The sequence below is a fragment of the Corythoichthys intestinalis genome, chromosome 2 (genome assembly GCF_030265065.1).
Source record: "Corythoichthys intestinalis isolate RoL2023-P3 chromosome 2, ASM3026506v1, whole genome shotgun sequence".
Lineage (NCBI taxonomy): Eukaryota > Metazoa > Chordata > Actinopteri > Syngnathiformes > Syngnathidae > Corythoichthys > Corythoichthys intestinalis.
Window position 1 is genome coordinate 53,672,253 of NC_080396.1, and position 27,369 is coordinate 53,699,621.

At 40.7% G+C, this 27,369-nt stretch overlaps 1 protein-coding gene across 2 annotated transcripts; it reads left to right on the forward strand.

The window, feature by feature from the left end:
* Nucleotides 1-35: 35 nt before the first annotated feature.
* Nucleotides 36-27,369, forward strand: apeh (acylaminoacyl-peptide hydrolase). 2 transcript variants are annotated; one of them, XM_057817601.1, is made up of 24 exons: nucleotides 36-142; nucleotides 435-564; nucleotides 635-761; nucleotides 847-934; nucleotides 2,154-2,229; nucleotides 2,359-2,450; nucleotides 2,728-2,802; nucleotides 2,889-3,026; nucleotides 3,282-3,373; nucleotides 3,485-3,525; nucleotides 3,673-3,794; nucleotides 3,925-3,985; nucleotides 14,143-14,240; nucleotides 14,337-14,388; nucleotides 14,710-14,754; nucleotides 17,508-17,596; nucleotides 21,099-21,237; nucleotides 24,446-24,529; nucleotides 25,144-25,224; nucleotides 25,742-25,830; nucleotides 26,016-26,206; nucleotides 26,319-26,421; nucleotides 26,515-26,621; nucleotides 26,704-27,369. In XM_057817601.1, the coding sequence occupies exons 1-24, from the start codon at nucleotides 131-133 to the stop codon at nucleotides 26,807-26,809; spliced, it is 2,238 nt and encodes a 745-aa protein (XP_057673584.1). In that variant the 5' UTR covers nucleotides 36-130; the 3' UTR covers nucleotides 26,810-27,369. The 2 variants fall into 2 exon arrangements, with proteins under 2 accessions (XP_057673584.1, XP_057673594.1); XM_057817611.1 differs by lacking the exon at nucleotides 14,710-14,754 and having other exon boundaries at nucleotides 26,704-27,365.

Genomic DNA, 27,369 nt, shown 5'->3' on the forward strand with positions numbered 1-27,369 from the left:
TCGAAAGTTCATGGTTCTTTGTTTTTTATTGTTGAAATAGGTTTTATTCTGAACGAGAACAAAGGAAACAGTATGTTTATTTCATTTGCTTAATTGTGCTTCCGACCTCAGCAACTATCAAAATCCAGACATGGAGTCACAGGTATTTAACTTATCCTACTATAACCTACAAATGTCACGCTAGTTTATGTGCGCACGTATAGTTATAGATAGTTACACATTCTGCTGATGAACTCGCTTCACTCTAAAAGAGTGGTTAAGTCAAGAAAGCTCACGAATAGTAATGGCTCGGTTTCTGTTTCGACTACCAGCTGCTACCATTACAGGAAGTTCCTTGTTGGTGTAATTGTGAGAAAATAAAGAAGGCATTCTCCTGCTGGCGACAGCTAACGCCAACGGTGCGTAGTTTTAGTAGTTCTGTTGCGTGTTGTCAGGTGGTGACCAACCCAGAAGAGATCGCTAGGCTCTACAGACAGCTCAGCCTCTTCCCCTCACTAAACAGAGCAGACGTGGGACCTGTTATTACATCTCAGTATGGAGGCAAATACAGCAACATCTACACAGGTTTGTATCCACACTTAGGACTTCAGATCCCACTATAATCACTGATATTAATTATTGATATTTGCTGCAGAATGGAGCCAGCGTGATCTGGAGAGGAATGAAAATGTCAAGTTTTGTAAGCAGTACATTGTGTTCCACGATGACAAGTCAGTGGTCTTTTCAGCACCATCCGGGAACTGCACAGAGGTTCAAGGAGTGTATGTACAAATTATGCATTTTCAGTTGTGAGTGGATTTGTATAGGTTCTAATAGACACATGCCATTCATTTTCATACCTTCCAGGTTGCTAAGTAAAGACGCCCCTTCTGGAGAAATGAAAGCTGTTGTAAGAAAAAGCACTGTAAAGGGGGAGGAGAATCAGTTTTTGGAGGTTTGATAATTACTTATACTTACAAGCAGAGGCTCTTAAACTTTTCACTCTTAGTGCACCAAAAATAGTATAGCAATAAATATAACCATAGAATTGGGGGGCATGGATCAGTAGTAGTGTAGTCATATCCCAACCCAAATGTTGTGGATTCTATCCCCCACCCTGATGACCATGCAAGATACTGAACCCCATATTGTTCCCTTTCTGCATCATCAGTAGGTGAATAAGGACATAGTGTCAAAAGTGCTTTGATTACCTTAGTCATGTAGTTTGTATGACCAAGTCAGTCAATGCATATTGTAAACTTGTTAACTAGGTGCTGGAGCTATTCCCAGTTGACTTTAAGAAGTGGTGTGCACCCTGAACTCGTCAGACAACGCAGGACACGTATAGATAACAGGCAGTCGTGCTCACTTTAAAAACTACTGACAATTAAGATGTTTTTTTGTTTTTTAATGTTTAATGAAACCAGAGTACCCAAAGAAATCACCCAGAGGAAAGCCAATGCCTTAATTTAAGCACTTTTTTGTAATGAACTGAAGTGAATGTGATAACTCACACCGCCAGTCTTAGTATTTATAAAAATAAGAGTTATTTTTATTTGATGTGATTTTATTTTTTAATTACTGTAAACCTATCTGAAGCCATCTAACATGTAGTGTCAACATTAGAATTGGGTTCGAAAATGGCAAAATAAATTGAATGCAAATTTTTGATAAATTCAGATTTCATTAAGTAAATATTTTAAAATAGCTCCTTGAAATTAAATGCAGGTATTTTATATGTAAAGGTTACATACAATTAAAAATTTCTTAGGCAGTTGTTGGAGTCTGCAATTGCTATTCTCACACTTTGCATATCACTTTGTTCATATACTGTACCTCAGATTGTGTGTTAATGCACAATACACCTGACCAGACTGCATAATCTGATGTGATTCATCACAGTCAAATGTTACCCTGGTATCATCATCGTATTTATAAAGGCTTATAAACCTCTAGACTTTGAAGAGTGCACTTTCTTTGTGCTTGTGAATTGCCATCAGTCTAATATACCAGTATTGTACTGTGATAGCATGTCAGGATATAGCCATACTCAGTGCAGTTATTGTACTCCTTTCTACATGTTTGTTCATACTGCATTGTGCTATCATGTACTCTGTTTTTGTACAACCTAAGATTCTACTAATTGTATATTCTACAATGACTTTATTTTCCAGATCTGGAGTAAAAACATAAAAATAAAATGCATCAATCTCACAGCTCTAAAGAAGCATGGAAATGTTTATGAAGATGGTGAGTTACCCTGAGAATTTCACTCAAATTATGACCTCCCAATGGTTTCCTTATTAAAATTTTACAGAATTATAATGCAGACTTGCTACCACAGAATAAGATTAATGTTTTTTTATTTTTAATCCTTAGAGCATTTTGGTTGCTTGGTCTGGTCCCATTCTGAGACTCACCTCCTCTACGTGGCTGAGAAAAAGCGGCCCAAGTCAGAGTCTTTCTTTCAGGTGCGTTAGCAAGACTCATAGTGAAGTCATAAATTATTATCATTAGAGGGCCATTCAATTGGTAATAAAAATGGATTATTGCTCAATTTACATGGTATACAGTGTACACGGAAAAAGAAGTTCTGGGAATTTATTGTTCTCTGACATCAGCATTAAAATGGTGAAAATAAGTACTGCACTAATCCTGTAAATGTACCATTTATTTGTATTTTATACTCACTCAAAGAAATATTTCCCCCCAAAATGATAGTTTTGTTGTCTCAATTTGTTTATGTAGACGGAGTCTTCAACATTACCTTCTACTGTGGATGAAGATGAGACTTTGAGATCCGAGAAAAAAGAAGCTGTCAAAGTAGTTTCAGTATTCACATAGATTTTTTTCTTTGTACTTTGTGGCTAATGTTGCATTATCCCCCCACCCCTGTGGTTGATCTGAAGGGAGAGCAGTTTGTCTTCCATGAAGACTGGGGAGAGACGCTGGTTCATAAAAGCAGCCCGGTGCTCTGTGTTTTGGACATTGAGGGTAACAATGTTTCGGTTTTGGAAGGAGTGCCTGAGAACATCTCGCCAGGACAGGTTAATGGACATGCACAATAATATGCATGGTTATTTTAACTAACCTAAAAAATGTTAATTTTCAAAGTTATGGTAAAATGTCAAATATATTGTATGTGTTAAGTAAATGAAGTCTCATTTTAAAAGGACTTGACAATTTTTTAATATCAAACTAAAATTAAAAAGTCGGCCAAATTCGCATTTAAAGTGGTCAAACTGATTCTTTCAAATCAGAGGCTGACAAATTGCTTTTTAAAAATGAAGGCCTTTCTGCAGGCATTTTGGGCTCCAGGTGACACAGGTGTGGTGTTTGTCGGATGGTCTCATGAGCCTTTCAGGCTCGGACTCAAATACTCTCCCAACAGGAGGTGATTGTTCTTCACTCGCTACAGCGCCTTAACTTAACCCTATTCGTTAACTATGTTTAGAATAATAATTTAATATGTCACCAACATGTGTGTTTCTCCTATCTTTATCAGGTCATCTTTGTTTTATGTGGATCTCACTGGGGGGAAATGTGGTAAGGGCAGTTAGCTTAACCCAAACATTGCTCTAATGTGCACAGGGGAAACTGGGATCAACATATGGATAGTGTTATTATTGGCATTTTTTTTCCTTCTCCTTTTTACTGAGTTTTCTCACTTATTTCTCAATTTGTGGCTCTCAGAACAATTGTCATCTGGAACGAGTGCAGTGTCTTCTCCGAGGCTGAGCCCCGACCAATGCCGGATTGTCTACCAAGAAAATAGTCTCTACGGACCACACATGCAGTGTAGCCAACTTTGTATGGTAAGCTCATTCCACTTTATAAATGTCTACTCTATTCTTTTTACCAGATGTAGACGGCATACATTTTTAAGGTTGTGGTCCAATGTTATGAATGAGTTGTATACTAAAGATATGTTGACTGTCTGTCTAGTATGATTGGTATACGAAGAAGACCTCAGTCGTGGTAGATGTGGTGAAGAGACCAGGAGATGGTAAGTAACATTTATTAGCATTTTTAATCGACCTTTTACATTTATATATATATATATTAGCGGTGCAACGGTTTGTGGTTCAAAGCTGAACCGTACGGTTCGCCCTGTACGGTTCAATACGCCTTTATAAACCGCGCCTTTTCGGTTTTGCAATTAATGTATTCCGAGCGCTTGTGGAATGAATTGATCGAGTCCTGTGTGCCTGTGTGTGACGTGAAGCACTGCTGTGGAGAAATTCCCGCCCCGCAAGTAAATGTCGGATCGCTGTCAAGCACCTGTATAATAGAAGCCGAGTAACGCCCTCTCTCACTTACGAGCGAAGTGAAAGTGAAACAAGAAAGAAAACAAATAGCTATGGCAAGCGGAGGAGAGGAGAGACCGAATTTTGAGGAAGCACAGGTGTAGGTTCACTATCCTCTTCCCCTCACTATCCACTCGCTCTCGCTATATAAGCTATATACGGTAATTGGCCGAGGAAATGCTGTCCCGTGAAATGCCTGTTTAAAAATGTTCCCGTTGTTACTTCTTGCTTTCGCTTAAAAGTGCCCATTTAAAAAGGAAAAGCGATGGATGATACTCCACGCAGAGCGTATTATTAACAAATGTTAAAGTTGTATAAACATATAGCGAGAATAAGGAACGTCACTGACAAGCGCAGGCCCACGCGAAATGGATAGTGAGGGGAATAGGATAGTGCACCTACACCGGCTTCTTTCAAATCTGCGGTGTGGCAACATTTTGGTTTCCCCGTGGACTACAATGCGGAGGGAGAGAAAATATTGAAGGAAAAAAAAATTGCAAGCATTGCTCAGCGCTTGGTCCCCATGTTAATGGCAAAACTTTTATAACATGACTCCGGCACCTCAGCCGGCATCACCCACAGATATCGCTTTCTCAAGGTAGGACAACCCCGAAGATGACACCAGTGAAAACACACGGCGGGTTCGTTAATTTATTTGCAACGCTTGACCCGCGTTACATTGTTCCCTCGCGGACATATTTCTCCAACGTAATCCCCGACATTTATGAAATGGCACGCAAAGCCATCGAAAATGATTTCGCTAAAGCACATAGTTTCGCCTTGACCACTGATAGTTGGAAGTTGGACGTCCCGTGCTACAGAGTGCTACTACCTAACTGTGACGGTCCACTATAATTCATACCTGTCAAATTGTACGGTCTCGTCGTAATTTGTACAAGTCAGCACTCATTTTTAAATGTGTACGCTGTACGTTACGTTCAAAATCCACGTTTTTCGTGCATTACGTTTTTTTTTTTTTCATCCGTTCGGATTTGGTCACCGTTTCTGCAACGAGACAATGCGTTGGTTGAATGACGCGAGAAAAGTCAGCGACTGGGAGAAGGAAGAGTGTTTGTTGAGACGCTGTAGCAAACGCGATGCTAGGCTAGGTGGTTCCAATATTATCTGACTTAGCCGACAACATACAATCTACACCTAGATTTCTCATGCATATAGAACTACATGCGAAATGACAGACACGATAGCGTTAGTAAACAGCCACCATTTTAGAGCAGTAAACTTCTCAGAAAGGCTCTGTCGTAGTAAACCTTACGAGTGAACCTAAGCAACTTTTTATCTAAAATACTCCTAAATCGGCAAAATCTTGACTTGAGTCTGTCTTTAAAAGATGGTTGATTCACAACATTAAATGCCCTCCAAACATAGCAAAGGTTACTATGTTTTGGGGTTTGTTTGTTTTTTTTAATGACAAAAAACAAAAAAACTTGAAAGGTATCACCAGTTACTTTGCCAAGTAACTTTTTTACTACTGTGTGTGTATTTCAGTTGTCAGTCACTACACTAGCCAAAGAGCTAAGAGGCATTTTAACAGTCGAAAATGTTTACATTTTAAGTGCTTATTTCATTTTTATAAAAGCAAAAAAGGCAGTTATTAAAAAAAAAAAAAAAAGCAAAAAGCAAACCGAAACCAAACCGAAACCGTGATCCCAAAACCAAGGTTCAAACCGAACCATGGGCTAACTGAACCGTTGCACCCCTAATATATATACAGTGCCCTCCATAATTATTGGATTTATAATAATTATGTGTTTTTTAGCTTCTAATATATATTTTTTTCTAAATAATATGGGACCTTAATGGGAAAAAAGAGAAAAATCCAACCTTTAATACAAGTGCATTTATTCAGTGAGGAAAAAAATCCCACATGAAGAAATAATTATTTGACATCAAATAATGTGTGTCACAATTATTAGCACCCCTGGTGTTAATACTTTGTACAACCCCCTTTTGCCAACAAAACAGCACCTAATCTTCTCCTATAATGTTTCACAAGATGGGAAAAGACAGAAAGAGGGATCTTCAGCCATTCCTCTTTGCAGAATCTCTCTATATCATCCAGAGACCTGGGTCCTCTCCTCTGTACTCTCCTCTTCAGTTCACCCCACAGGTTTTCAATGGGGTTGAGGTCTGGGGACTGAGATGGCCATGGGAGGAGCTTGATTTTGTGTCTGTTGAACCATTTTGGTGTAGATTTGGCCATATGTTTAAGGTCATTGTCTTGCTGAAAAACGCAGTGACGACCCATCTTCAGCTTTCGGGCAGAGGGCAACAGATTTTGATTTAAAATGTCCTGGTATTTCAAAGCATTCATGATGCCATGCACCCTAACAAGGTTCCCAGCACCTTTGGAGGCGAAACAGCTCCACAGCATCACTGACCCACCCCCATACTTCACAGTGGGTATGAGGTGCTATTCAGCATGCGCATCTTTCGTGGCACACCAGACCCACTTAGAGTGTTTGTTGCCAAAAAGCTCAATCTTGGTCTCATCTGACCAAAGCACACGGTCCCTCTGGCGTGCCACGAAAGATGCGCATGCTGAAAAGCACCTCATACCCACTGTGAAGTATGGGGGTGGGTCAGTGATGCTGTGGGGCTGTTTCGCTTCTAAAGGCCCTGGGAACCTTGTTAGGGTGCATGGCATCATGAATGCTTTGAAATAACAGGACATTTTAGATAAAAATCTGTTGCCCTCTGCCCGAAAGCTGAAGATGAGTCGTCACTGGGTCTTTCAGCAAGACAATGACCCTAAACATATGGCCAAATCTACACAGAAATGGTTCACCAGACACAAAATCAAGCACCTCCCATGGCCATCTCAGTCCCCAGACCTTGTTTTGTTGGCAAAAGGGGTTGTACAACGTATTAACACCAGAGGTGCTCATAATTGTGACACACATTATTTGATGTCAAATAATTATTTCTTTATGTGGGATTTTTTTCCCCACTGAATAAATGCACTTGTATTGAAGGTTGGATTTTTGTCTTTTTTTCCATTAAGGTCCCATATTATCTGAATTAAAAAAATATATACAGTATATTTCTTCTGCCCTCAGCCGAGCGTATGGCTACTCGACTTTGGCAGCGAGCTAAACCGACAAAGAAACTTGGAGGCCCGAACTCCTTCCTCTCATTTATTTCTTTGTGTCAACGTGTGTGCGTGTGTGTGTGTGGCAAAAAGATTTTGTTTTGTCAAGGGTTCCCAACGATGTATGGTGCAGAGGAGGTGTGCAACGTCTTAACACCTCAAGGCCTCTTTTCCAACTGAAATAAAAAGTTCTTTCTGCCTGCTGCTTACAGCAAGTCGCCACTAGGGGAAGCCGAGCGCAAACAGCAATACCAAAGAAAAACTTAAGATTCTGAGTTAGAATAGCGACATCCTGTGGACGGATGAACAATGTACAATCTTAGAAAGAAATTAAACCCAAAAAGTAGTCAACATAAGACCAGAGGACATAACACTCCCCGCCTGACATCTGCAAGATGTCAGCCCTTAACTAATGAACGATACAAAACAACAACTCGTTTTACATGCTATCCTTAGACATCAAAAGCACAACTTCACGAATTGGGCGAATGTAAAACCTATTCTCGCCGTTTCGGCAAATCTTAACCTCAACTTTTCTGACATTACCGTCCTCACTTGGGAAAGATTTTGTGATCAGTCCGAGTGGCCAATTATTCCTATGTTCTAGAGACTCCCTCATTAAAACAACGTCGCCCATTTGAAGGTTCGGCTTTTTTATTTTCCACTTGCGACGAACCTGCAAGCCTGCGATGTATTCTTTCTGCCAACGACTCCAGAAAACATTAGCTAAGTACTGCACGCGCTTCCATTGGGCTTTGAATAGGTCACTGGTCTGAAACTGCCCTGGTGGAATCGGTGGTGTGCCAACCTTTTGCGTGAGTAGCATCGCAGGAGTAAGAATGACTGGGTTTTCGGGATCTGTAGAAACAGCCGTTAGCGGGCGTGCATTTACAATTGCGGTGACTTCAGCTAACAATGTCACGAGTACTTCATGTGTGAGCTTCCCATATGGATGTTCAAGGAGCATTGCATTGAGGATTTTTCGGGTGACGCCGATCATGCGTTCCCAGGAACCAGCCATATGGGATGCATGTGGAGGATTAAACTGCCATTTGCACGCACTGTCTTTCAAGAATGTGCCTATTTTGTCATTGTGACAGCCTAGTTTGTCTATTTGGAGCTCTTTGCAGGCACTCACAAAATTTGTCCCACAATCAGATCTCAAGAGTTTGGCACCACCTCGGATGGCAAAGAAACGACGCAGTGCATTAATGAATGACGATGTGTCCATTGACTCAATCACTTCAATATGAATTGCACGTGTACTCATGCAGGTGAATATGACTGCCCATCTTTTAGCATCTGCATTAGCACCACGCGTTTTTCTCACTGTAACGGACCAGGGACCGAACACATCAAGGCCTACATTTGTGAAAGGAGGGTCCGTGGACAGCCTGTCCTCAGGAAGTTCAGCCATTATCTGTTCAGGTTGCCTGCCCCTTAATTTGCGGCATGTGATGCACTTGAAAATCACACTGCTTACTGCTCTTTTTCCTCCCACAATCCAAAAGCCCCCTGCTCTGACTGCTCCCTCCGTGAAATGCCTTCCCTGGTGACATAATTTTTCGTGAAAGTGTCTTATTATGAGCTGAGCAAGATGATGCTTTCCAGGGACGAGTATGGGATTGGTTTCTTCTGCAGACAACTGTGCTTTCTTTAGTCGGCCTCCAACTTTAAGGAGCCCTTGCGTGTCAACAAATGGATTCAGTTTGCTGAGTGGACTTGAGTTTTTTAGAGCTGTGCCTTTTTCAATGCATCCAATATCTTCTGCGAAGACCTCTCTTTGAACGGTGCGAATGATCGTGGTCTTGGCTAGTTGCAGTGACTTTTCAGTTAAATGTTTGTTGCAGTTGTGCCAGCCACGACAGGAAACCTCAGAGTTGTTCTTGAATGATTGAGCTATATGTTGGAGTTTGGCAATAGCCTTTTGCAGCACCTTCCAACTTGAAAACCTTTCAAATCTGGCACTATTAAACTGGCCTTTTGATAGGGTGGTAGTGCAAGTTGTTACCTCAGGACGCAACTCACAGTCAGTCTCTGGGTCTATGAGATCGAAGGTTTGACTTCGAACTTGACTTTGGTCCAACCTGGAGAGGAAAGCTGGGCCTCTGAGCCAGGTGGAGCTGGAGAGCTGCTCAGCGGGCAACGCTCGTGTGGCATGGTCTGCCGGATTTAAGTGTGTGGGCACGTAATGCCACTGGTGAGTTTGTGCAAAGCGCCTGATGCGTTCGACTCTGTTGTGCACATAAACGTGAAAGCGTCTCTTGGTGTTTGAGATGTACCCAAGCACTACCTTTGAGTCTGTGTAAAGATTCACCTGATCGACTGTGACATCCAGCTCCTCTAGAACCAACTCTGCTACTTCCACGGCCAGGACTGCTGCACAGAGTTCAAGTCGGGGTATGGTGATGTCTGGTTTAGGAGCTAAACGTGCTTTGCCGAGGAGGAATCCCACTTCGCTGTGTCCGTCCTCATTTGTGAGTTTGAGGTAGGCTACCGCACCTACGGCTTTTGTGGAAGCATCACAAAAAACGTCAATCTCTATTCTTTGGGCTGCAGACAGCGGTATTGAAGTGTACATTCTGGGAATTTCAAGATGTTGTAGGTGTCCGAGGGAACTTTTCCACTTTTGCCACTGTTCTAATTTGTCTTTTGGCAGTTCAGTGTCCCACTCTGAAACATTTGTGGAAATGTCTCTGAGTATGGTTCTACCCCCTACGATTACTGGAATAGCAAAACCAAGTGGGTCGAACACACTGTTGATAACTGACAGAACTCCCCTTTTTGTGAACGGCCTTTCATTTACTCTTACTTGGAACTTGAATTGGTCAGTCAACAGCTCCCATCCTAAGCCCAAACTGCGCTGCATTGGTGGGGTAGTCTGCCCAATGTCAAGACCTTGCATGCCTACAGCACGATCTTCGGTTGGAAAGGCTCCTGTTATGAGAGGACAATTGGATGAGATTTTGTGCAGGCGTATGTTACACTGAGCCAGCATCTTCTGTGCCCTACTAAGAACATCAATGGCCTGCTCTATGGAAGAGAATGACTTTAGCCCATCATCTACATAGAAGTGCCGTTCAATGAATTCTTTTGCGTCACTGCCAAATTCCATTTCTCCTTCTATGGCTGTTCTTTTCAGTCCAAAGATGGCGACTGATGGGGAAGGACAATTACCAAACACATGGACAGTCATCCTAAATTCTTGCACTTTTCCATCAAGGTCATGATTTTGGAACCACAAGAAACGAAGGTAGTTACGGTGGTCTTCTCGTAGTATAAAGTTGTGAAACATATGCTCCACATCTGCCATAACGGCGTATGGGTCGGACCTAAACCGCATCAGAACTCCTACGAGAGTGTTGTTAAGATCTGGTCCCTTGAGGAGCACGTCATTGAGAGAAACATTGTCAAGTTGAGCACTCGAATCAAAGACTACCCTAATTTTTTCTGGCTTTTGCGGGTGGTAAACGCCAAAACTAGGGAGATACCAGCACTCTTGATCTGGCGCCAGTGCGGGCGCTGGTTCGGCATGGCCCTTGCTGAATATTTTCTCCATAAACTCAGCGTAATGCGCTCTCATTTCAGGCTTTCTTCTCAGCGTTTTGCGGAGCGACATTAAACGATTGTAGGCCTGCTCCCGGTTGTCAGGTAGGCGCCGCCTAGGTGAGCGGAATGGGAGTGGAGCTACCCAGTTATTCGCCTCATCTTTAGCAAAGTTGTTGTGCATAATGTCTAGGAACAACGCATCTTCTGCCGAAAGTGCAACTTTGTCGTCATTTGTTGTTTGTTGGAAAATATGTTGTCCTAGTTCCGCTTGTGTGTTTAGTGGATCGTTTTTGGTGTATTTCTCTTTGATAACGATTGTGTTTTCGCAAGGACTGAGGAACGTGGGACGTCCACTGTTTAGAACGTTCGTCTTAAATGAGTTCAATGTGGGTTTATGAGCTCCAGAGAGACAGACATCACCTATGACAACCCATCCTAAATCGAGACGCTGGGCATGAGGTGCATTGTTTGGCCCATTTACCTGACCACGAACTTTATGAGCCTGAATGATGTCCCTTCCCAGGAGCAGAAGAATGTCTGCCGATGGGTCGAGAGGAGGAATCTGTGAAGCGATTGATCGCAAATGAGGGTGAGCTGCTGCTACCTCAGGGCTGGGAATTTCGTCTCTATTATCTGGAATCTGATCACATTCTGTTATTGTAGGCAGCATCATGGAGACCTTACCATCTACATCTTCTACAACAAAGCCATCAGCTTTGCGACCTCGTGTCTCTGATAAACCTGCACATGTTCTCATGGTGTATGGGAATATGGTACTTTGCACATTAAACATGTCAAAAAACGCAGATCTGGCTAAGGATGAATTGCTCTGATCATCCAACATGGCATATACCCTCTTTTTCTTTTCTGGAGAAGTTCGGCGATATACATTAACTAAACAGATCTTTGAGCATGATTTTCCTTTTACGCCTTGCCCACATACTTCTGTGCAACTGGCTGTGTTCACAGGATTTGGGCCCTCAGACTCCCCGCCGTGACTCTGGGTTGGGGGATTAAAGTCTTGAGGTGTCCATGGAGGTGGACCGACATGCATGGCAGACACATGAGCATCGCTATCACATTCTGAGCATTGGATAATAGCTTTACAGTCTCGAGCCCTGTGATTTGTGGACGCACAACATTTAAAACAAATGGCGTGCTCTTTGAGAATGTTCTTTCTTTCGTCTAGTGTTTTCATTCTAAACCCCCTGCATTTGACGAGTGAATGTGGTTTTTGGTGGATAGGACATTGTTTGTCTGGATCGAGTGCTGTCAATTTAGCCGGACTGATCTCTATTTTATTCACCGCCAATGGAACTCTGTATTTGTCTCGTCTTACTGATGTCTTATCAACCCTTGGATTTATTACGTTTGAACACTGTAACATAAAGCTAGGGTCTGTTCTCATTTCAGCGTAGTCATTTACGAACCGCACAAAATACGAAAAAGGTGGATAGACTGCACCGTTTTCCCTTTTGTATTTGGTACCTTGTGTAACCCATGACTCCTGGAGTCCATATGGGAGTTTTTCAACTATCGGGTTTATGCCCCTTGGTGTGTCGAGAAAGCTAAGACCCGGCAAATAACTTTCACTTTTGGCATACGATAGCTCTAACAGAAGATCAGCAAGCTCCTGCAGTAAGTGAGTGTCTTTGTTGGAGATTCTTGGAAAAGTCTGCAACCGTTGGAAGAGTGAGGATTCAATTACCTCTGGAGAGCCATAAGTCTTGTCTAGCCGCTGCCACAGACGTTGGAGACCTGCCTGTGGATTACTCACGTGGACCGCCCTGATCCTCTGAGCGTGTTGAAGAGACTCCCCGCCGAGCCACTTGGTGAGAAGGTCGAGCTCTTCGCTGGGCTTGAGATTGAGGCCTTCCGTCGCGTTGCAGAACATGGACTTCCAGGACAGGTAGGACTCTGGCCGGTTGTCGAAAACCTTGAACCCCGATGTCAGCAGATCACGCCGTGCTAGATAGGCTGCTAAATTGGACAGTTCACTTTGTGGGGTTGCTGAAGGTGTAGGCTGGTGTGAGATGTCCGTTCTCGCACGATGAGATTGGAGATGCTCTTCGTCAGCGATGTCGATGTGACGCACATGTGGAAAAGCACCAGCTGATTTTGGGCTATTTTCTGGTTGTTGAGAGTCATTGTGCCTAACCAGGTGCTCAGTGTTTGGCGTTTGTGTGCCATCTGCTTGCACACGCTGGTCGTCAAAGTGAGCATGCACATACTCTTGTGCACGCCTGATGGAGGGGGGTGTCTTGGAAAATACCCCTTGCTCGCTGAGGTCGACTTTGGCGCGCTCCTCTTCTTCGAAAGTCGCCTCCCAAACTTTAGCTGCGGCGAGCGCTGCTTCTGCTTCACCTTCCGTCTTCAGAGCGTGTAGTGTTGCCTCGATGCGTGCCTTCTCGACCTCCATGTCGATTTGGCGTTTGGCGTACCGTGCTCTGGCGTAGGCAGCTTCGGCGTCTGCTCGTGCTTGTGCAGCAGCTTGACTCGTTCTGGACCGGCGTGAAGAATGAGAATGACTGGCCTCCGACCTGGTGACCACTTGGCTGATAGGTGGTGAAACTTCTTGCTGAGACATCTTGGGTGCTTGATGTGTTGAAAATCTTTTTACTCTTCTGCCCTCAGCCGAGCGTATGGCTACTCGACTTTGGCAGCGAGCTAAACCGACAAAGAAACTTGGAGGCCCGAACTCCTTCCTCTCATTTATTTCTTTGTGTCAACGTGTGTGCGTGTGTGTGTGTGGCAAAAAGATTTTGTTTTGTCAAGGGTTCCCAACGATGTATGGTGCAGAGGAGGTGTGCAACGTCTTAACACCTCAAGGCCTCTTTTCCAACTGAAATAAAAAGTTCTTTCTGCCTGCTGCTTACAGCAAGTCGCCACTAGGGGAAGCCGAGCGCAAACAGCAATACCAAAGAAAAACTTAAGATTCTGAGTTAGAATAGCGACATCCTGTGGACGGATGAACAATGTACAATCTTAGAAAGAAATTAAACCCAAAAAGTAGTCAACATAAGACCAGAGGACATAACAATATTAGAAGCTAAAAATCACATCTTAACCAGGGTGCCAATAATTATGGTGGGCACTGTATATATATATATATATATATATATATATATATATATATATTTTTTTTTTTTATTTAAGAAAATGATTCTTGAATGTTTGTGTTTATTTTGTGTTATACAGATGGCTTCACTGGCATATATTGCACTCAGCTGCCTCCTAAATGCTGGTCAGCTGATAGTCAGCGAATTATTGTTGCTTGTCCTCAGCGCAGCCGCAAGGTGTTTCTCATTTTGTGTTCGTGTGTTTTGTGTTGTGTTAGTCACATGTTCCATGTGCCTGATTAGTTTGTCTTGATTTTTTTTTTTTTTTATAAGGAGCTGCTGATGGTGGATATAAACACAGGGAGTGTTACCTCTCTTACATCAAGTAAGTCAATATTAACTAAGAGTCTTTAATGCAACTGTCACCTAACTTTTTTTTTTCTGGAGGCTTCTGACTGTGATGGGGGATTAGGGTTAGATAGGGCATATGATATAGAAAAATTTTATGACCCCAGAAGGACTCATGTAGTACAAATACACACAAACATTTATCCTACCATATCAGCACATAATTTCTGGCACATATTTGTTTATCATTACTAGTGGTTTGCCAAAGTAGTAAGTATTCCCTAATTTGCTTTAATCTGAAACACCAAATGTACGTTACTTTTTCACATTATTTTTTTTTCTATTGACAACATAACGGTTAACTGTCTTGGTGAGAAACATCTAGTAACTGACACTGACAAAGGTAAGTGAGTGAAAATTTTTAAATTAAGAAGGTTTCTTTATATTAACAATAATAATACAGATTTTTCAGGTTACGACACGCCTCAGCTGGAAAATATTGCCTCTTGTTACGAATGAAATTTCAGGATACAAAAGGCAAAACTACAGTATGGGCTTCTACTCGCAGCTCCCAGAATTTAATGAATGTAACATAATTATAGGTGCTCTGCCATAGGCTATTACCTATCATCTTCCCGGCAACTAATTGGCTAAAAGTGACCTCTGCTGATTGTGTATGTGTGTATCCCGATTCCCGGCGTCCTCTTTCCTCTTCATTCACCTCTCGTGTGCCGACAGCTTTACATGAGCGTATTAATTTTTATTCTTTTTCTTTGTATTTTACATTACGCACAACACTCATCTTTCATCTTTTATAAAGCATAAAACTGCATCAAAATGTGTAACATTTGTTACATGTTTTGATGCATTTTTATGCTCTATAAAAGATTTATGTATGAATTTTGAGAGGCTTGAAACAATTACATGGAAAATGCGTCTCTACTTACGGAATTTTCAGTTTACGAAACTACTTTCAGAACCAAATAGTTTTGTAAGTAGCGGTACTATTTTATTACCTTCCTGACTTAACTGTACCGTACTCTGCAATTGTATTGTTTTAATTACATAACACAGTTACAGTTTTTAATAAAAGTTCTGAGTATAAAACAAACACAACAAAGAAGTGGTGGAAGAGTGCCTTATATTCTGAAAAATACATTAGTTCTATCCAGGCACGGCCATGTCAATACCAGTAACCCTTTTCAAAAATCAATAATATTCTTTTGTGTGCCAAAAGGGATTATATCTTTGATTTACTGTACAACATTTGTTAAATATTAACACTCAACTGTATTTTAAGGATATGTTCAACATTGCCTAGGGTGTTAATAACTTGTACCTTAAAGTGCCTGTGACACGAAAAAGCATGTTTATTTCATAATACACGCGGTATTTTATGCTCCTGAATGATATGGACCGCTTGGATGTGTGTGGAAGCGATCGCTATATTTATTTAGTTTTTTGAATCCCGCGCCAGGAAAATGAGTGACTTCCGGCTTCGGTCCTGCATTGAGGAGGAGGGCGCTGTGACGTGTACGGTAGAAGGCGTCCTCTTCACGCTACAGTGTACTGTTGTGTATGAGGACGAAGGATTCAGCTGATTTTGCGGATTAATACGTTTATTTTTCGCATCACGCCAGCCAAACGGCTGCAGAAAAATCATTCTGTATGAGGGAGAAGCGTATGCGCCTTTTTGGAGTTTCAAAAGGTTCCCATTCACCGTGGATATTTACTGTGGGACCATTGGACTTACGAGGAAGTGAGTAAACATCTTGTTTTGTATTATGTCAAATACGAATACAGCGATTACAAAGTAAACACTACAAACTTCCTTTAAATGAAGGACTACTTACGTTTGATCATTGATAGGAATGTAAAAAGCTCTCCTAATGCATTAGCAGCAGCACGTTAGCTGCGTTAGCTCCAGCCACCCTCCTCCGGGGAACGAACTGTAAATTGCTCTCCGCCGGGCGGTTTGCCGATCCACTAAGACATTCGACAACCGGGTCGTCATGTCAAATAATCCAGGATAGCTTTGTGTGATTTTCCGCTTTGAAGACTTTGAAACATCACTCGGTTCGGGTTAGCATGTCGGCTAGCTGTCACTCCTTCTGGTTTGTTTACATTCTCCGAAGCCGGGGAAGGGAAATGACATATGTCCGATTTAGGTGTCATAAAATATCGTTCGGGAGGTGCGACAGTAAAGGTGAAGTCGACAGTTTTGACCATTATGTAGTAATTTTGCCATGTCGTCTTGAATAAATGGATTTTTATTATTTCATATTCCATTTAGCACAAGATTGTTATTTGTCTAGACCATGCCATTTATTTAGCAATTGGGGAAAATACTTGGATAAAAAGAATATCCTGTAAAAATATGGAAGTAAAGAGACAGAAACAATGACATTTTGCCGCTCTCTTTGTCGCGTTTTCCTCATTGTGAATAGTTCCCCCCATTGTGAACAGTTCCCCCTCGACGGGCTGACTGGTCCTTCTCAAGCCATTTATATAGCTATTGGGGAAAAATACTTGCATAAAAAGAATATCCTGTAAAAATATTGGAGTAGAGAGACTGAAACAATGACATTTTGCGGCTCTCTTCGTCGCGTTTTCCTCGTTCTGAACAATTCCCCCTCAATGGGCTGAATAGTAAAACCGATGAGCCCAGTCTACCGCTGACGTCATCCACCTGTTGGGGACGCTAAAGCCCTATAATGGTAGGCGTGGCTAACCGGCAGATTAAAAGACTTAATTTCTCGTCATCTGCACTTTGCTAAATTGTTGTATATAGTCGAATCGTCTCAAAATATGATTGTAATTCACATAATAATGCCATTTAAGACTTTTTTTCTGGTGTCATATGCTCTTTAACTGTTAAACCAGGTTTAGTTTAATTTTTCTGAAGTTGAACACAAATATCAGGCTAACAACAACAAGACAGACTGAGAAGTCAAGTTTTTTATGAAATAATTTCCTGTTCCAACTGTTGCTCAGAATTTATGCAGTCTAAGATCGAAAACCAGAAAGACTGGTTGTTTGAGTAGTTGCTTGTGCAACTGGTTTGGGGCTTGGTTTTGCAAGACAATGTCCACCAGTCCTTTCTTTCCAGTAATCAACAAGTTTGGTTATATTTGAATGTATTCATGCTTTCTGTAGAATCTGGCATGGGGGCATGGTGTCTACTGACTGTCGAAAGGGATCTGATAGTGGCAAGCTGCTCCTCTCCAAACTGCCCCCCAAGTCTGGTAGGAACATCACCTCTCTGGTCAATATTCATTTTCCCCTAGTCACATGCAACATGCATAATACATCAGGATTTTTTTCAACTAATAAGGGTTCTTGTTCAGAATATACAAACCTCAATTGTCAACCATGAAACTGTATAGATTATAGAACATAAAATGTTATTTACTGTATACTAGTAAATAGGACAGGACTCTTGAGTTGCATCCTGATTTCTCATATAATATGATCGAAAAGGGAGGACAAATTTTCGACTGGGGGGCTGCTTGCAAATTATGTTTCGATGGAAGAAAGGCTTGCAGAGGGCGAGATGTCCATCCAGGATCTGTTAGTAAAGGGAAAATTGACTTGAAACGTGTCAAACTTTAAGTAAAAAATACTTCCATTTTGAAGCAGTCCAGAGCCCTGCAAGGGTAAGAAGACAGTACCGTATATTTTAAAGAGTAATTAATAATAATAATACATTTTATTTCTAGAGCGCTTTTCATGCCACACATAGACTCTTCACAAGAAAGATGGAATCACAGTAGCTCAAAAACAATAAGGAAACAATCATAAAATTAGATTAAAAGCAGGATAAAAGCAAACAAAAAAATAAGAGTTTAAGATGGAACAGAGCTAAGGATCATGGTGGGTAAGACAGTGTAAACAGGTCTGTTTTGAGTCTTGATTTGAAAAGTGAAAGGGTAGATTTATTGTGAAGATCGGAGGGTAGGGAGTTCCAGAACTGTGACTAAAAGCGCTTGAACCAAAGGTGGTGAGACAGACACGGGGGACGGAAAGGTGGTGGATAGAGGAAGAGTGAAGTGAACGGGGGGGTGTTAATAAAGAGGAGATTGCATAGTTAGGGAGGGGCCCGGCCATGGAGTGCTTTTGAAGGTAATGACGAGAATCTTCTAGTTGATCCTTTGTTTTACTAGGAGCCAGTGAAGTTGACGGAGGATGGGGGTGATATGGTGTGTAGTGGGGGTCCAAGTGATGAGATGTGCTGCTGAGTTTTGGAGGAGTTGCAGTCTTTGGAGGGACTTATTTGGGATACCGAGTCGGGAGGTGATTAGATTACAAACCAGAGTGGAAGCGCTATGGCAAGTGAGAGAAGGGAGGAGGGGAGAAATATTGGGACGGTGGAAGTAGGCTGATCTGGTGATGTCGCCTATATGGGAGCGGAAGGAGAGCATACTGTCGAGGATGACAACCAGACTCTTAACATGAGTAGAAGGGGAGATCGGTACATTGTTGATGGCAATAGAGAAGTTATTGTCATTAGAGAGCATGGCGGTGGTTCCTACGAGAAGGACTTCTAATTTTGAGCTATTGAGTAGGAGGACGTTAGAGGAGAACCAAGAGTTAATGTCTTCCCAACAGAGGGTGAGGGTGGAGGGTCGAAGGGAAAAGGTTGGTTTTGAGGAAATTTGGAGCTGGGTTAGGGTTTGTAGTAAATGTTGTGTTTGCGGAAGATGGAACTGAGGGGGAGAATGTAAATGATGAAAAGGAGCGGCCCTAGGACAGAACCCTGGGGCATGCTAGCGGAGACAGGGAGGGATTTGTATTAATGTGGACCGACTTTGACAAATTGTGTGCGGTAGGAAGTGAATCAGGAATTGACTGAACTCCATTCTTCACTGGATTTGCACATGTTTATAGTAACCAAAGAGGATGCCTCAACACCCAGTGGTGCTCACATATTTTGACAGAATTCTGTTTTACGAAGCTATCCTGATCTCAATTTGACAAGAAAACATGTACAGTGGGGAGAACAAGTATTTGATATACTGCCGATTTTGCTGGTTTTCCCAATTGCAAGCCATGTAGAGGTCTGTAATTTGTATCATAAGTTCTCTTCAACTGTGAGGGACGGAATCTAATACAAAAATCCAGAAAATCACATTGTATAATTTTTAAATAATAAATTTGTATTTAACTGCATGAAATAAGTATTTGATACATTACCAACTAGTAAATATTTTGCCTCTTAGTTCTTTTTTAAGAACCCCTCCTGTTCTCCACTCATTACCGGAAGTAACTGCACCTGTTTGAACTTGTTACCTGTATAAAAGACACCTGTTCACATGCTCAAACAAACAAACTCCAACCTCTCTACAAAGGCTAAGACCAAAGAGCTGTGTAAGGACATCATGGATAAAATAATAGACCTGCACAAGGCTGGGATGGGCTACAGGAAAATAAGCAAGCAGCTTAGTGAGAAGGTAACAACTGTTGGAGCGATTATTAGATAATGGAAGAAGTTCAAGTTGACTGTCAATCTGCTTCGTTCTGGGGCCCCATGCAAGATCTCACCTCGTGGGGCATCACTGATCATGAGGAAGGTGAGGGATCAGCCTAGAACTACACGGCAGGACCTGGTCAATGACCTGAAGAGAGCTGGAACCACAGTCTCGAAGAAAACCATTGGAAACACATGACGCCATCATGGATTAAAATTCTACAGCGCACGCAAGATCCTGCTGCTGAAGCCAGTGCATGTCCAGATACGTCTGAAGTTTGCCACTGACCATCTGGATTATCCAGAGGAGCAATGGGAGAAGATCATGTGGTTGGATGAGACCAAAATTGAACTTTTTGGTCTAAACTCGGCTTGTCGTGTTCGGAGGAAAAAGAAGGATGAGTACAACCCCAAGAACACCATCCCAACTGTGAAACATGGAGGAGGAAACATCATTTTTTGGGGCTGCTTCTCTGCCAAGGGTACAGGACGACTGCACCGTATTGAGGGGAGGATGGATGGGGCTATGTATCGCCAGATCTTGGCTGACAACCTCCTTCCTTCATTGAGCCCTGAAGATGGGTCGTGGCTGGGTCTTCCAGCATGACAACGACGCAAAGCACACAGCCAAGGCAGAGAGAGTGGCTCCGTAAGAAGCATCTTAAGGTCCCGGAGTGGCCTAGCCAGTCACCAGATCTGAAATCGACAGAAAATCTATGGAAGGAGCTGAAAGTCCGTGTTGCCCGGCAGCAGCCCCGAAACCTGAAGGCTCTGGAGAAGATCTGCATGGAGGAGTGGGCCAAAATCCCTGCTGCAGTGTGTGCAAACCTTGTCGAGGAATACAGGAAACGTGTGGTCTCTGTAATAGCAAACAAAGGTTTCGTACCAAATATTAAGTTCGATTTTTGTGATGTATCAAATACTTATTTCATGCAATTAAATGCATATTTATTATTTAAAAATCATGCAACACGATTTTCTGTTTTTTTGTATTAGATTCCGTTCCTCACAGTTGAAGAGAACTTATGATGCAAATTACAGACCTCTACATGCTTTGCAAGTGGGAAAACCAGCAAAATCGGCATTGTATCAAATACTTGTTCTCCCCACTGTACATTACAAGTATTTCTTATGATAATATTGTGGTACAATATTCTAACCGCTAACCTGCAATTATATTTTGGAAACCACAATGAGTTGTGAGTTTTCAATTTGGCGTGCCATTTTATGGAACTGACAGTTCGCTTGCTTATTGCAACTTTTTTTTTTTCAATGTCCAGAGAGTGGGTTTCCTTCCAAGCAGGGATTCTGAAGAAGAAGTTGTTTGGATCACACTGGAGGAATCTCAGACGTTGCCAGCAATTGACTGGCAGATCCTGTCATTCACCCCTCCCACAGAACAAGACAACAGTCAATACTGTAAGCGCAAAATTCTGAATTTTATTTTTTTTCATTCAAAATGTATATTATCATTTAAGATATGTCCTGAATTTGTTACCTTCTTCAATTGTCCAAGTTCTTAACCTCCCGAATTTGATTTGTGTTAAGTATTCCTTTATATGTTTGGTGGTTTTGTTCTTTTGTCTAATTCCAAATAAAACAAAATGAATATTTTCATTAGTAGTCAACCAAGTAATCCTTTTCCGAATTTGCATGTTTAAATATGTAAATACACATAATTATGTATCAGCAATTGTACTGTTAAATAATATAATGAAACTAATAAACAAAATGACATTGCTATTTACTGTATTTTTCGGACGATAAGGCCAGTGGCTTATTTGGTGCACCAACAATGAGAAAGTTTAATTTCACACATAAGGTGCACCTGATTATAAGGCACATGAGTGTATCAATGCTATCAGTTGTTCTTTATCTTTTAACATTTCAGTTATTGTTTTACTCATTTATTATTTGCTGTATAGTTTTAATTATAGGTTTGTTGAATCATGAATGTGTGTCAAGTAGTGAATAGCTTCATCAGCACAAACACAACAGAATGTGAGGAAGTTATATCCATGAATGCCATGAAAAAATTAGCTGAAAAAAACCCACACATTTTCCTTTCAAATTCAAAATACTAACTAACTAAAATCTTGCAAAGATGAATGTTAGACTAGTCTTAGCTGGAAGAGCAACTTGGTCGAGGTTCTAAATCTCAGCCGTTGAGAAACAAGCTTGAATGAAGGGGAAAAGAATAGCGTCAAAGATCGCTAATGGCGACAGATGATCTAGCCCTAAGCACAAATCCACATTCGATGGACAAAGAGAGGTCTCACACCCAATGTTTTTTTAATATAAAACCCTTACACAACAATATTTACATTTTGACTAACTTATACATTTTTACCTAACTTAATAACTTATTAATTCTTTGTCTTTTTAAAACAAATGCATGACATGTAGACTAGAGTTGACACAATGGCTAAAAATGGTGAAACTTCACTTGAGCTTTCACACCCCTCAGAAAACAATATAAAAGTTGTACAGTATATATTTTTTAATTTTATTTAGAAGTGTTTTTACATTTTTATAGCAATTATTTTTGTTCTTGCTCTAATCTAGAGCAACATGAGCTGTGGCTAGTTTATAAGTGCTATTTATTTTCATTTTATTTAAAATATTATTTTTTGTTAATTTATCTATTTTAACATTATATTCACTGACCAATTTGCAAATATGTTCTGAAAATTAAAAAAAAAAAAATCATTTTCAATCGAAAAAAGGTTTTTTTTAACCCATACATCTCAAAATAACACATTTTTGAGCTATAATTGCAATACCGTGATACCGTGAAACCGCGGTATTTTTGCGGTATTAAAATTTCATACCGGCACATGCCTTGCGTCAAGAGGATTTTACTGGAGCTTATAATCCAGCTATGTGACAACAAAATAGGTTTGAGGTCATTAATCACAACCAGGATGCATACATTAGGTGCACTGGACGATAAGGTGGTCTGTAAATTTTCGGGAAATATAAAAGATTTTAAGTATGCCTGATCGTCCCCAAAATACAGTACATATTCTTGGAATAATAGTCAAACCTTAAAATTTCATTCGAATGTATTTAATGAGCCTAATTACTAAAGATGCACCGATACCGATACTAGTATCGGCAGGGGGCGCCGATCCGGCCCGAAATGGTGGTATCGGTATCGGCGAGTACCAACAAAGACGGCGCCGATACCATTTACCGGTCCATTATTATAACATTTGACCACAGCCTTTTTCTCCTCCTGGCGCTCACTACACTCTGTCTCTGTGTTGTGTGATGACACGTGAACACCAAGCAGCTATCGCTATTGGCCTGCTCCAGACCAATGAGAGCGGGCCAATAGCCACTCCTGACCAATCAAAAGGGGGCTTTTTCATATGGACGAAAAACAAACCAGGAAATATGGTGGCGCCGCGGCGGTCGGGAAATATTTCCATATAGAAATCCCGTCGATTAAAATCAATGGCTGCATGCAAGATTTGCGGCCTGAAAGTTTGGAGATGTGGAGTTAAATCGGCCAGTTTCAATACCTCGAACTTGATAAAACATTTGAAGACGAAACGTGAACGAACACAACGAGTTTGAGCCTGCAAGAGCAGGACTGCTATCCAGAGGAAGAAGGCCGGAGTAACAATCTCTGGTCAGTTCACTTCGTCTACTTTACTTTTATTGTCTTTTACTGAAAGAAATGCCGCAGTAATTTGGGACGTGTTTCCAAAGTATTGTTGCCACCTTTCAGAAATAGAAATAAGGGACTCCCACCTCCCGAAATAAAGGAGAGACGGGATGCTGTGGTCAATTATTATTACTTATAATTGTTGGCGTCCGCAAATGCGGAAACAAGGTTGAACCTCGAAGCAGACAACAAGCGGGGGATACATAAAAGGGTTTAATGATTGCAAACAAAAAATAACACGCGATCGCGGGACAGTTGAAATAACAAAAGGAGTCCGTGACAGCAGGTCGACGGACAAACTAAGACGATAGGCAGCGGTTACAAATGAGAGCAGCACACTAACAGAAAAACCCAATGCAGGGGCATAACAAGCAAATGTAGCGAGATTATTGTGCCAGATGTCAAATAACGATCAGCAAGGCAAATATCTCGGCAGCCTTCTCTGAGATCACCCGTGCTTAAATGCTGCGTTGATGAGCCCCCACGCCCAGCAACAAAACACAATCTAACCAGCAGCAGAATGTGACAATAATTTCATGAAAGTTGCACTGTTTGGACTTTGAGAGGTTTAAAAAAGTTTATTCAGTTCATTCAGAGTTTATTATTATGAATTTATTTTTACTTTCTTACTGTTGGGCTAGTATTATACATGTTTTATTAATTTCACAAATTTAGCACTATTTTGGCCTTTGAGAGCGGAAGGTTTATTCAACTATTTTCTACTAGGGTTTAGTGTACTTTTTCCTATTTTGCAAAGGTAAGCAACAGCCTGACAAAGCTTTGATAGCAATGATTTCACATCCAATTATGTAGCTCTTTGGGGAAAAAAAAAAAAAAAAAAGAATATATATATATATATATATATATAATCGGGGTGGTATTGGTATGGTATCGGTATCGGGGCCAAAAAATGGTATCGGTGCAACACTACTAATTACATTTACTATTTTTCAGCTGGCCTTGACTTTGAAGCATTACTGATTAAACCAAAGGAGTTAAAGGATGGTGTGAAGCTGCCTCTTATTGTGTTTCCTCACGGTTGGTGCTTAAGTCTACTTAAGTTTTCATTTTTGGTTTTATAAGAGGTATCGCAAGGTGCATCCCTGGCTGTAACATTCACATGTGAATTATGAAGGTTTCTAACTGTTGTTTTCAGCAGCCCTTTCAATTTTCGTCATAGTTATTTGGACTAAATACTTGTAAGTCTTAGTCATATCATTCATTTCATAATGTAGTATTTTTCATAGTCATTTCAATTTCATTTCTCTCAGTCTTCGTCTAGTTTTGGTCAACCAAGACTCAAAAAGTTTCGTCTCGTTTCAGTTGATGGATACATAAACTGTTTCCGTCTAGTTTCAGTCAATGAATATTCAAAACGTTTTTGTCTCTAAAAATTCAAAGGTTTTAGTGCAAAAATTAATTATAGATTCATATATATATATATATATATATATATATATATATATATATAAATTTATATCATAATAGGTATTTGTTAAATGTAGGGATTAAGGAGTATAATTATATAATGATTACACTTCTCATTTTTAGAAGACCAACAATCTTAATTAATCAATGGGATGGTTACTTTGACATTAAAGCACAGGCCTTTATTAAGTACAGGTTGGATTAACTATTGTTTGTTTCCATAGGGGGTCCACATTCTGTGATTGTTGCTGACTGGCTTCTGTCTCCTGCTGTGCTGTGCAGGGTGGGTTTTGCTGTATTATTAGGTAAGTTTAAACCCTAAGGTCAAGCCATTTGATGTTGCACTTTGTGTGTGGCAATGCTTATGCCCAGAAGAATCTTGCAATAATAATGCATTTTGTAACTCTCAAGTCCACAACTGGCATAGTTAACGTACTGATGTTTTCAACATGACACTTTTATATTTCACACTATCATGTACCACAGTTAGCTGTCTGTTCAAAGCAGTAATCCTCAACTTAAAGCGATACTTATCGAGTCATTTTCTCACACGTTTATATTTCTTTAGGCAATACCAAGCTTTGATTTTATATTCATGTAGTGTTTTACTCAATTGATACCGTTAGTGACTCGAGGTCTCTTTAGAATGTAGGCTACCCATTTAATAAGTTTTTGTCTGAGTGATTTTGTTTCCTCTGCTAAGACACTCAAAAACCTATGTATGGAATCTATACTGTGTGCAGAAACTGTACTGATTTTACATTAACTTTTGTCAAGTAGTGATTTTCACATCCATACACTTTTCATCTTTTTTGATTTCAGTGAACTACCGCGGATCACTTGGCTTTGGCCAGGACAATATCCTCTCATTGCCTGGCAATGTTGGCACACAGGACGTCAAAGATGTTCAAGTAATGTCAATACTGTTCACGCTTATGATTAAATCATAAATAGAATTTGTTGTTCTGTTTCTTTCCTGTTGCAGAATTATTTTAGTCCTGTTGCATTTGTGTGATTGCAGTTCTGAAAACAGTCTCTTCAATTAATTTTATACTATCAAAAGCATTTATGTAGTATTGATGTTTTTGGCCACCAGTTTGCTGTTGAAAGTGTTCTCAACGGTGATGAGTTTGACAAGCAGAAGTTGGCAGTTTATGGAGGTTCCCATGGAGGTTTCCTGGCCTGTCATCTAATTGGCCAATATCCCGGTTACTACAAGGCTTGTGTGGCCCTCAACCCAGTTGTCAATCTGGCCTCTATGGTGTGCGGCACGGATATCCCTGACTGGTAAATTTTTATTACTATTGTGTAACAAAGCATTTCCCCACTTTTCAGTAATTTAAACACTCTGGGGAAAGAAAGTAGCAGATTTTCCACTCTCTGCTTCTGATTTTTACAGGTGCATGTATGAGGCTGGCTTTGAGTACCCTACAGATAGTCTTTATGAACCTGCTGTTTGGGAACAAATGTTGAACAAGTCTCCAATCAAACTTACGACACATGTATGTGCTGTAATTGTGTATTAATGATTTGAGTGTGGAGGTTTACTGGTGTTACCGTAATTCATCTGTAAACTTGTGTCTTCACTTATCTAGGTACAGACACCGGTCTTACTCATACTCGGAGAAGATGACAAGCGTGTGCCCCACAAGCAAGGAATTGAATATTACAGGGCTTTGAAAGCAAAAGAAGTGCCTGTCCGGTAAGCAACTTTTATGACGAGTCTTTTGTGGGGTTTGTCATAGAACTTTTCATTCTCTGATGTGCTGATGTTTGGTGTGTAGTTTGCTGATGTATCCTGGGAACAACCACTCCTTGTCCAATGTGGATGCTGAGTCTGATGGCTTCATGAACACCGTTCTATGGATAATAGAACACTTGTCTGAATGATGGTGCTAATATGAAAAGACTGGTATATTCACTCAATCAAAATATATAATACTAACAGAGGTTCTTGTCTGCTTTTGGGATCTTGTAAAAACAAAGCCAATAAGTGCTCTGGGACCAGAACACAGCTTTTGACTCTATCAATTGTGATTAAGTCTTCTACAATGTGTATGATTATTTTTAGTGTCTAAATGTTACTAAAACTTGAATAAAGCTTGTTTTAAATAATTATCATTGTTTTTATTAAGGGATTCCTAATTTCCTGCTGTAAGATCAAATCCTTTGCATTTTAGTATTTGGAGTGAAACCAGCAGGTTTTAGTGTAAAACTCTCAGGCATCTAAAGTGTTGGATGTGTTAAGGCTTTATTTAAATATCCATTCAATTCAAAATCAGTAAAGGCAATGTATTAGGTATTCTTTTTTTTTATTTTGAATGTCACCTCTGATCAAGCTTTTAGCGATCATCATCATTTAAATATACTAGGTCGAATGTGTTTTGAGAACAACCGTCTCTTTTTGTCCCAAGTATAACAATAGGTGCCTTCAAGGGAACCTCCAATAA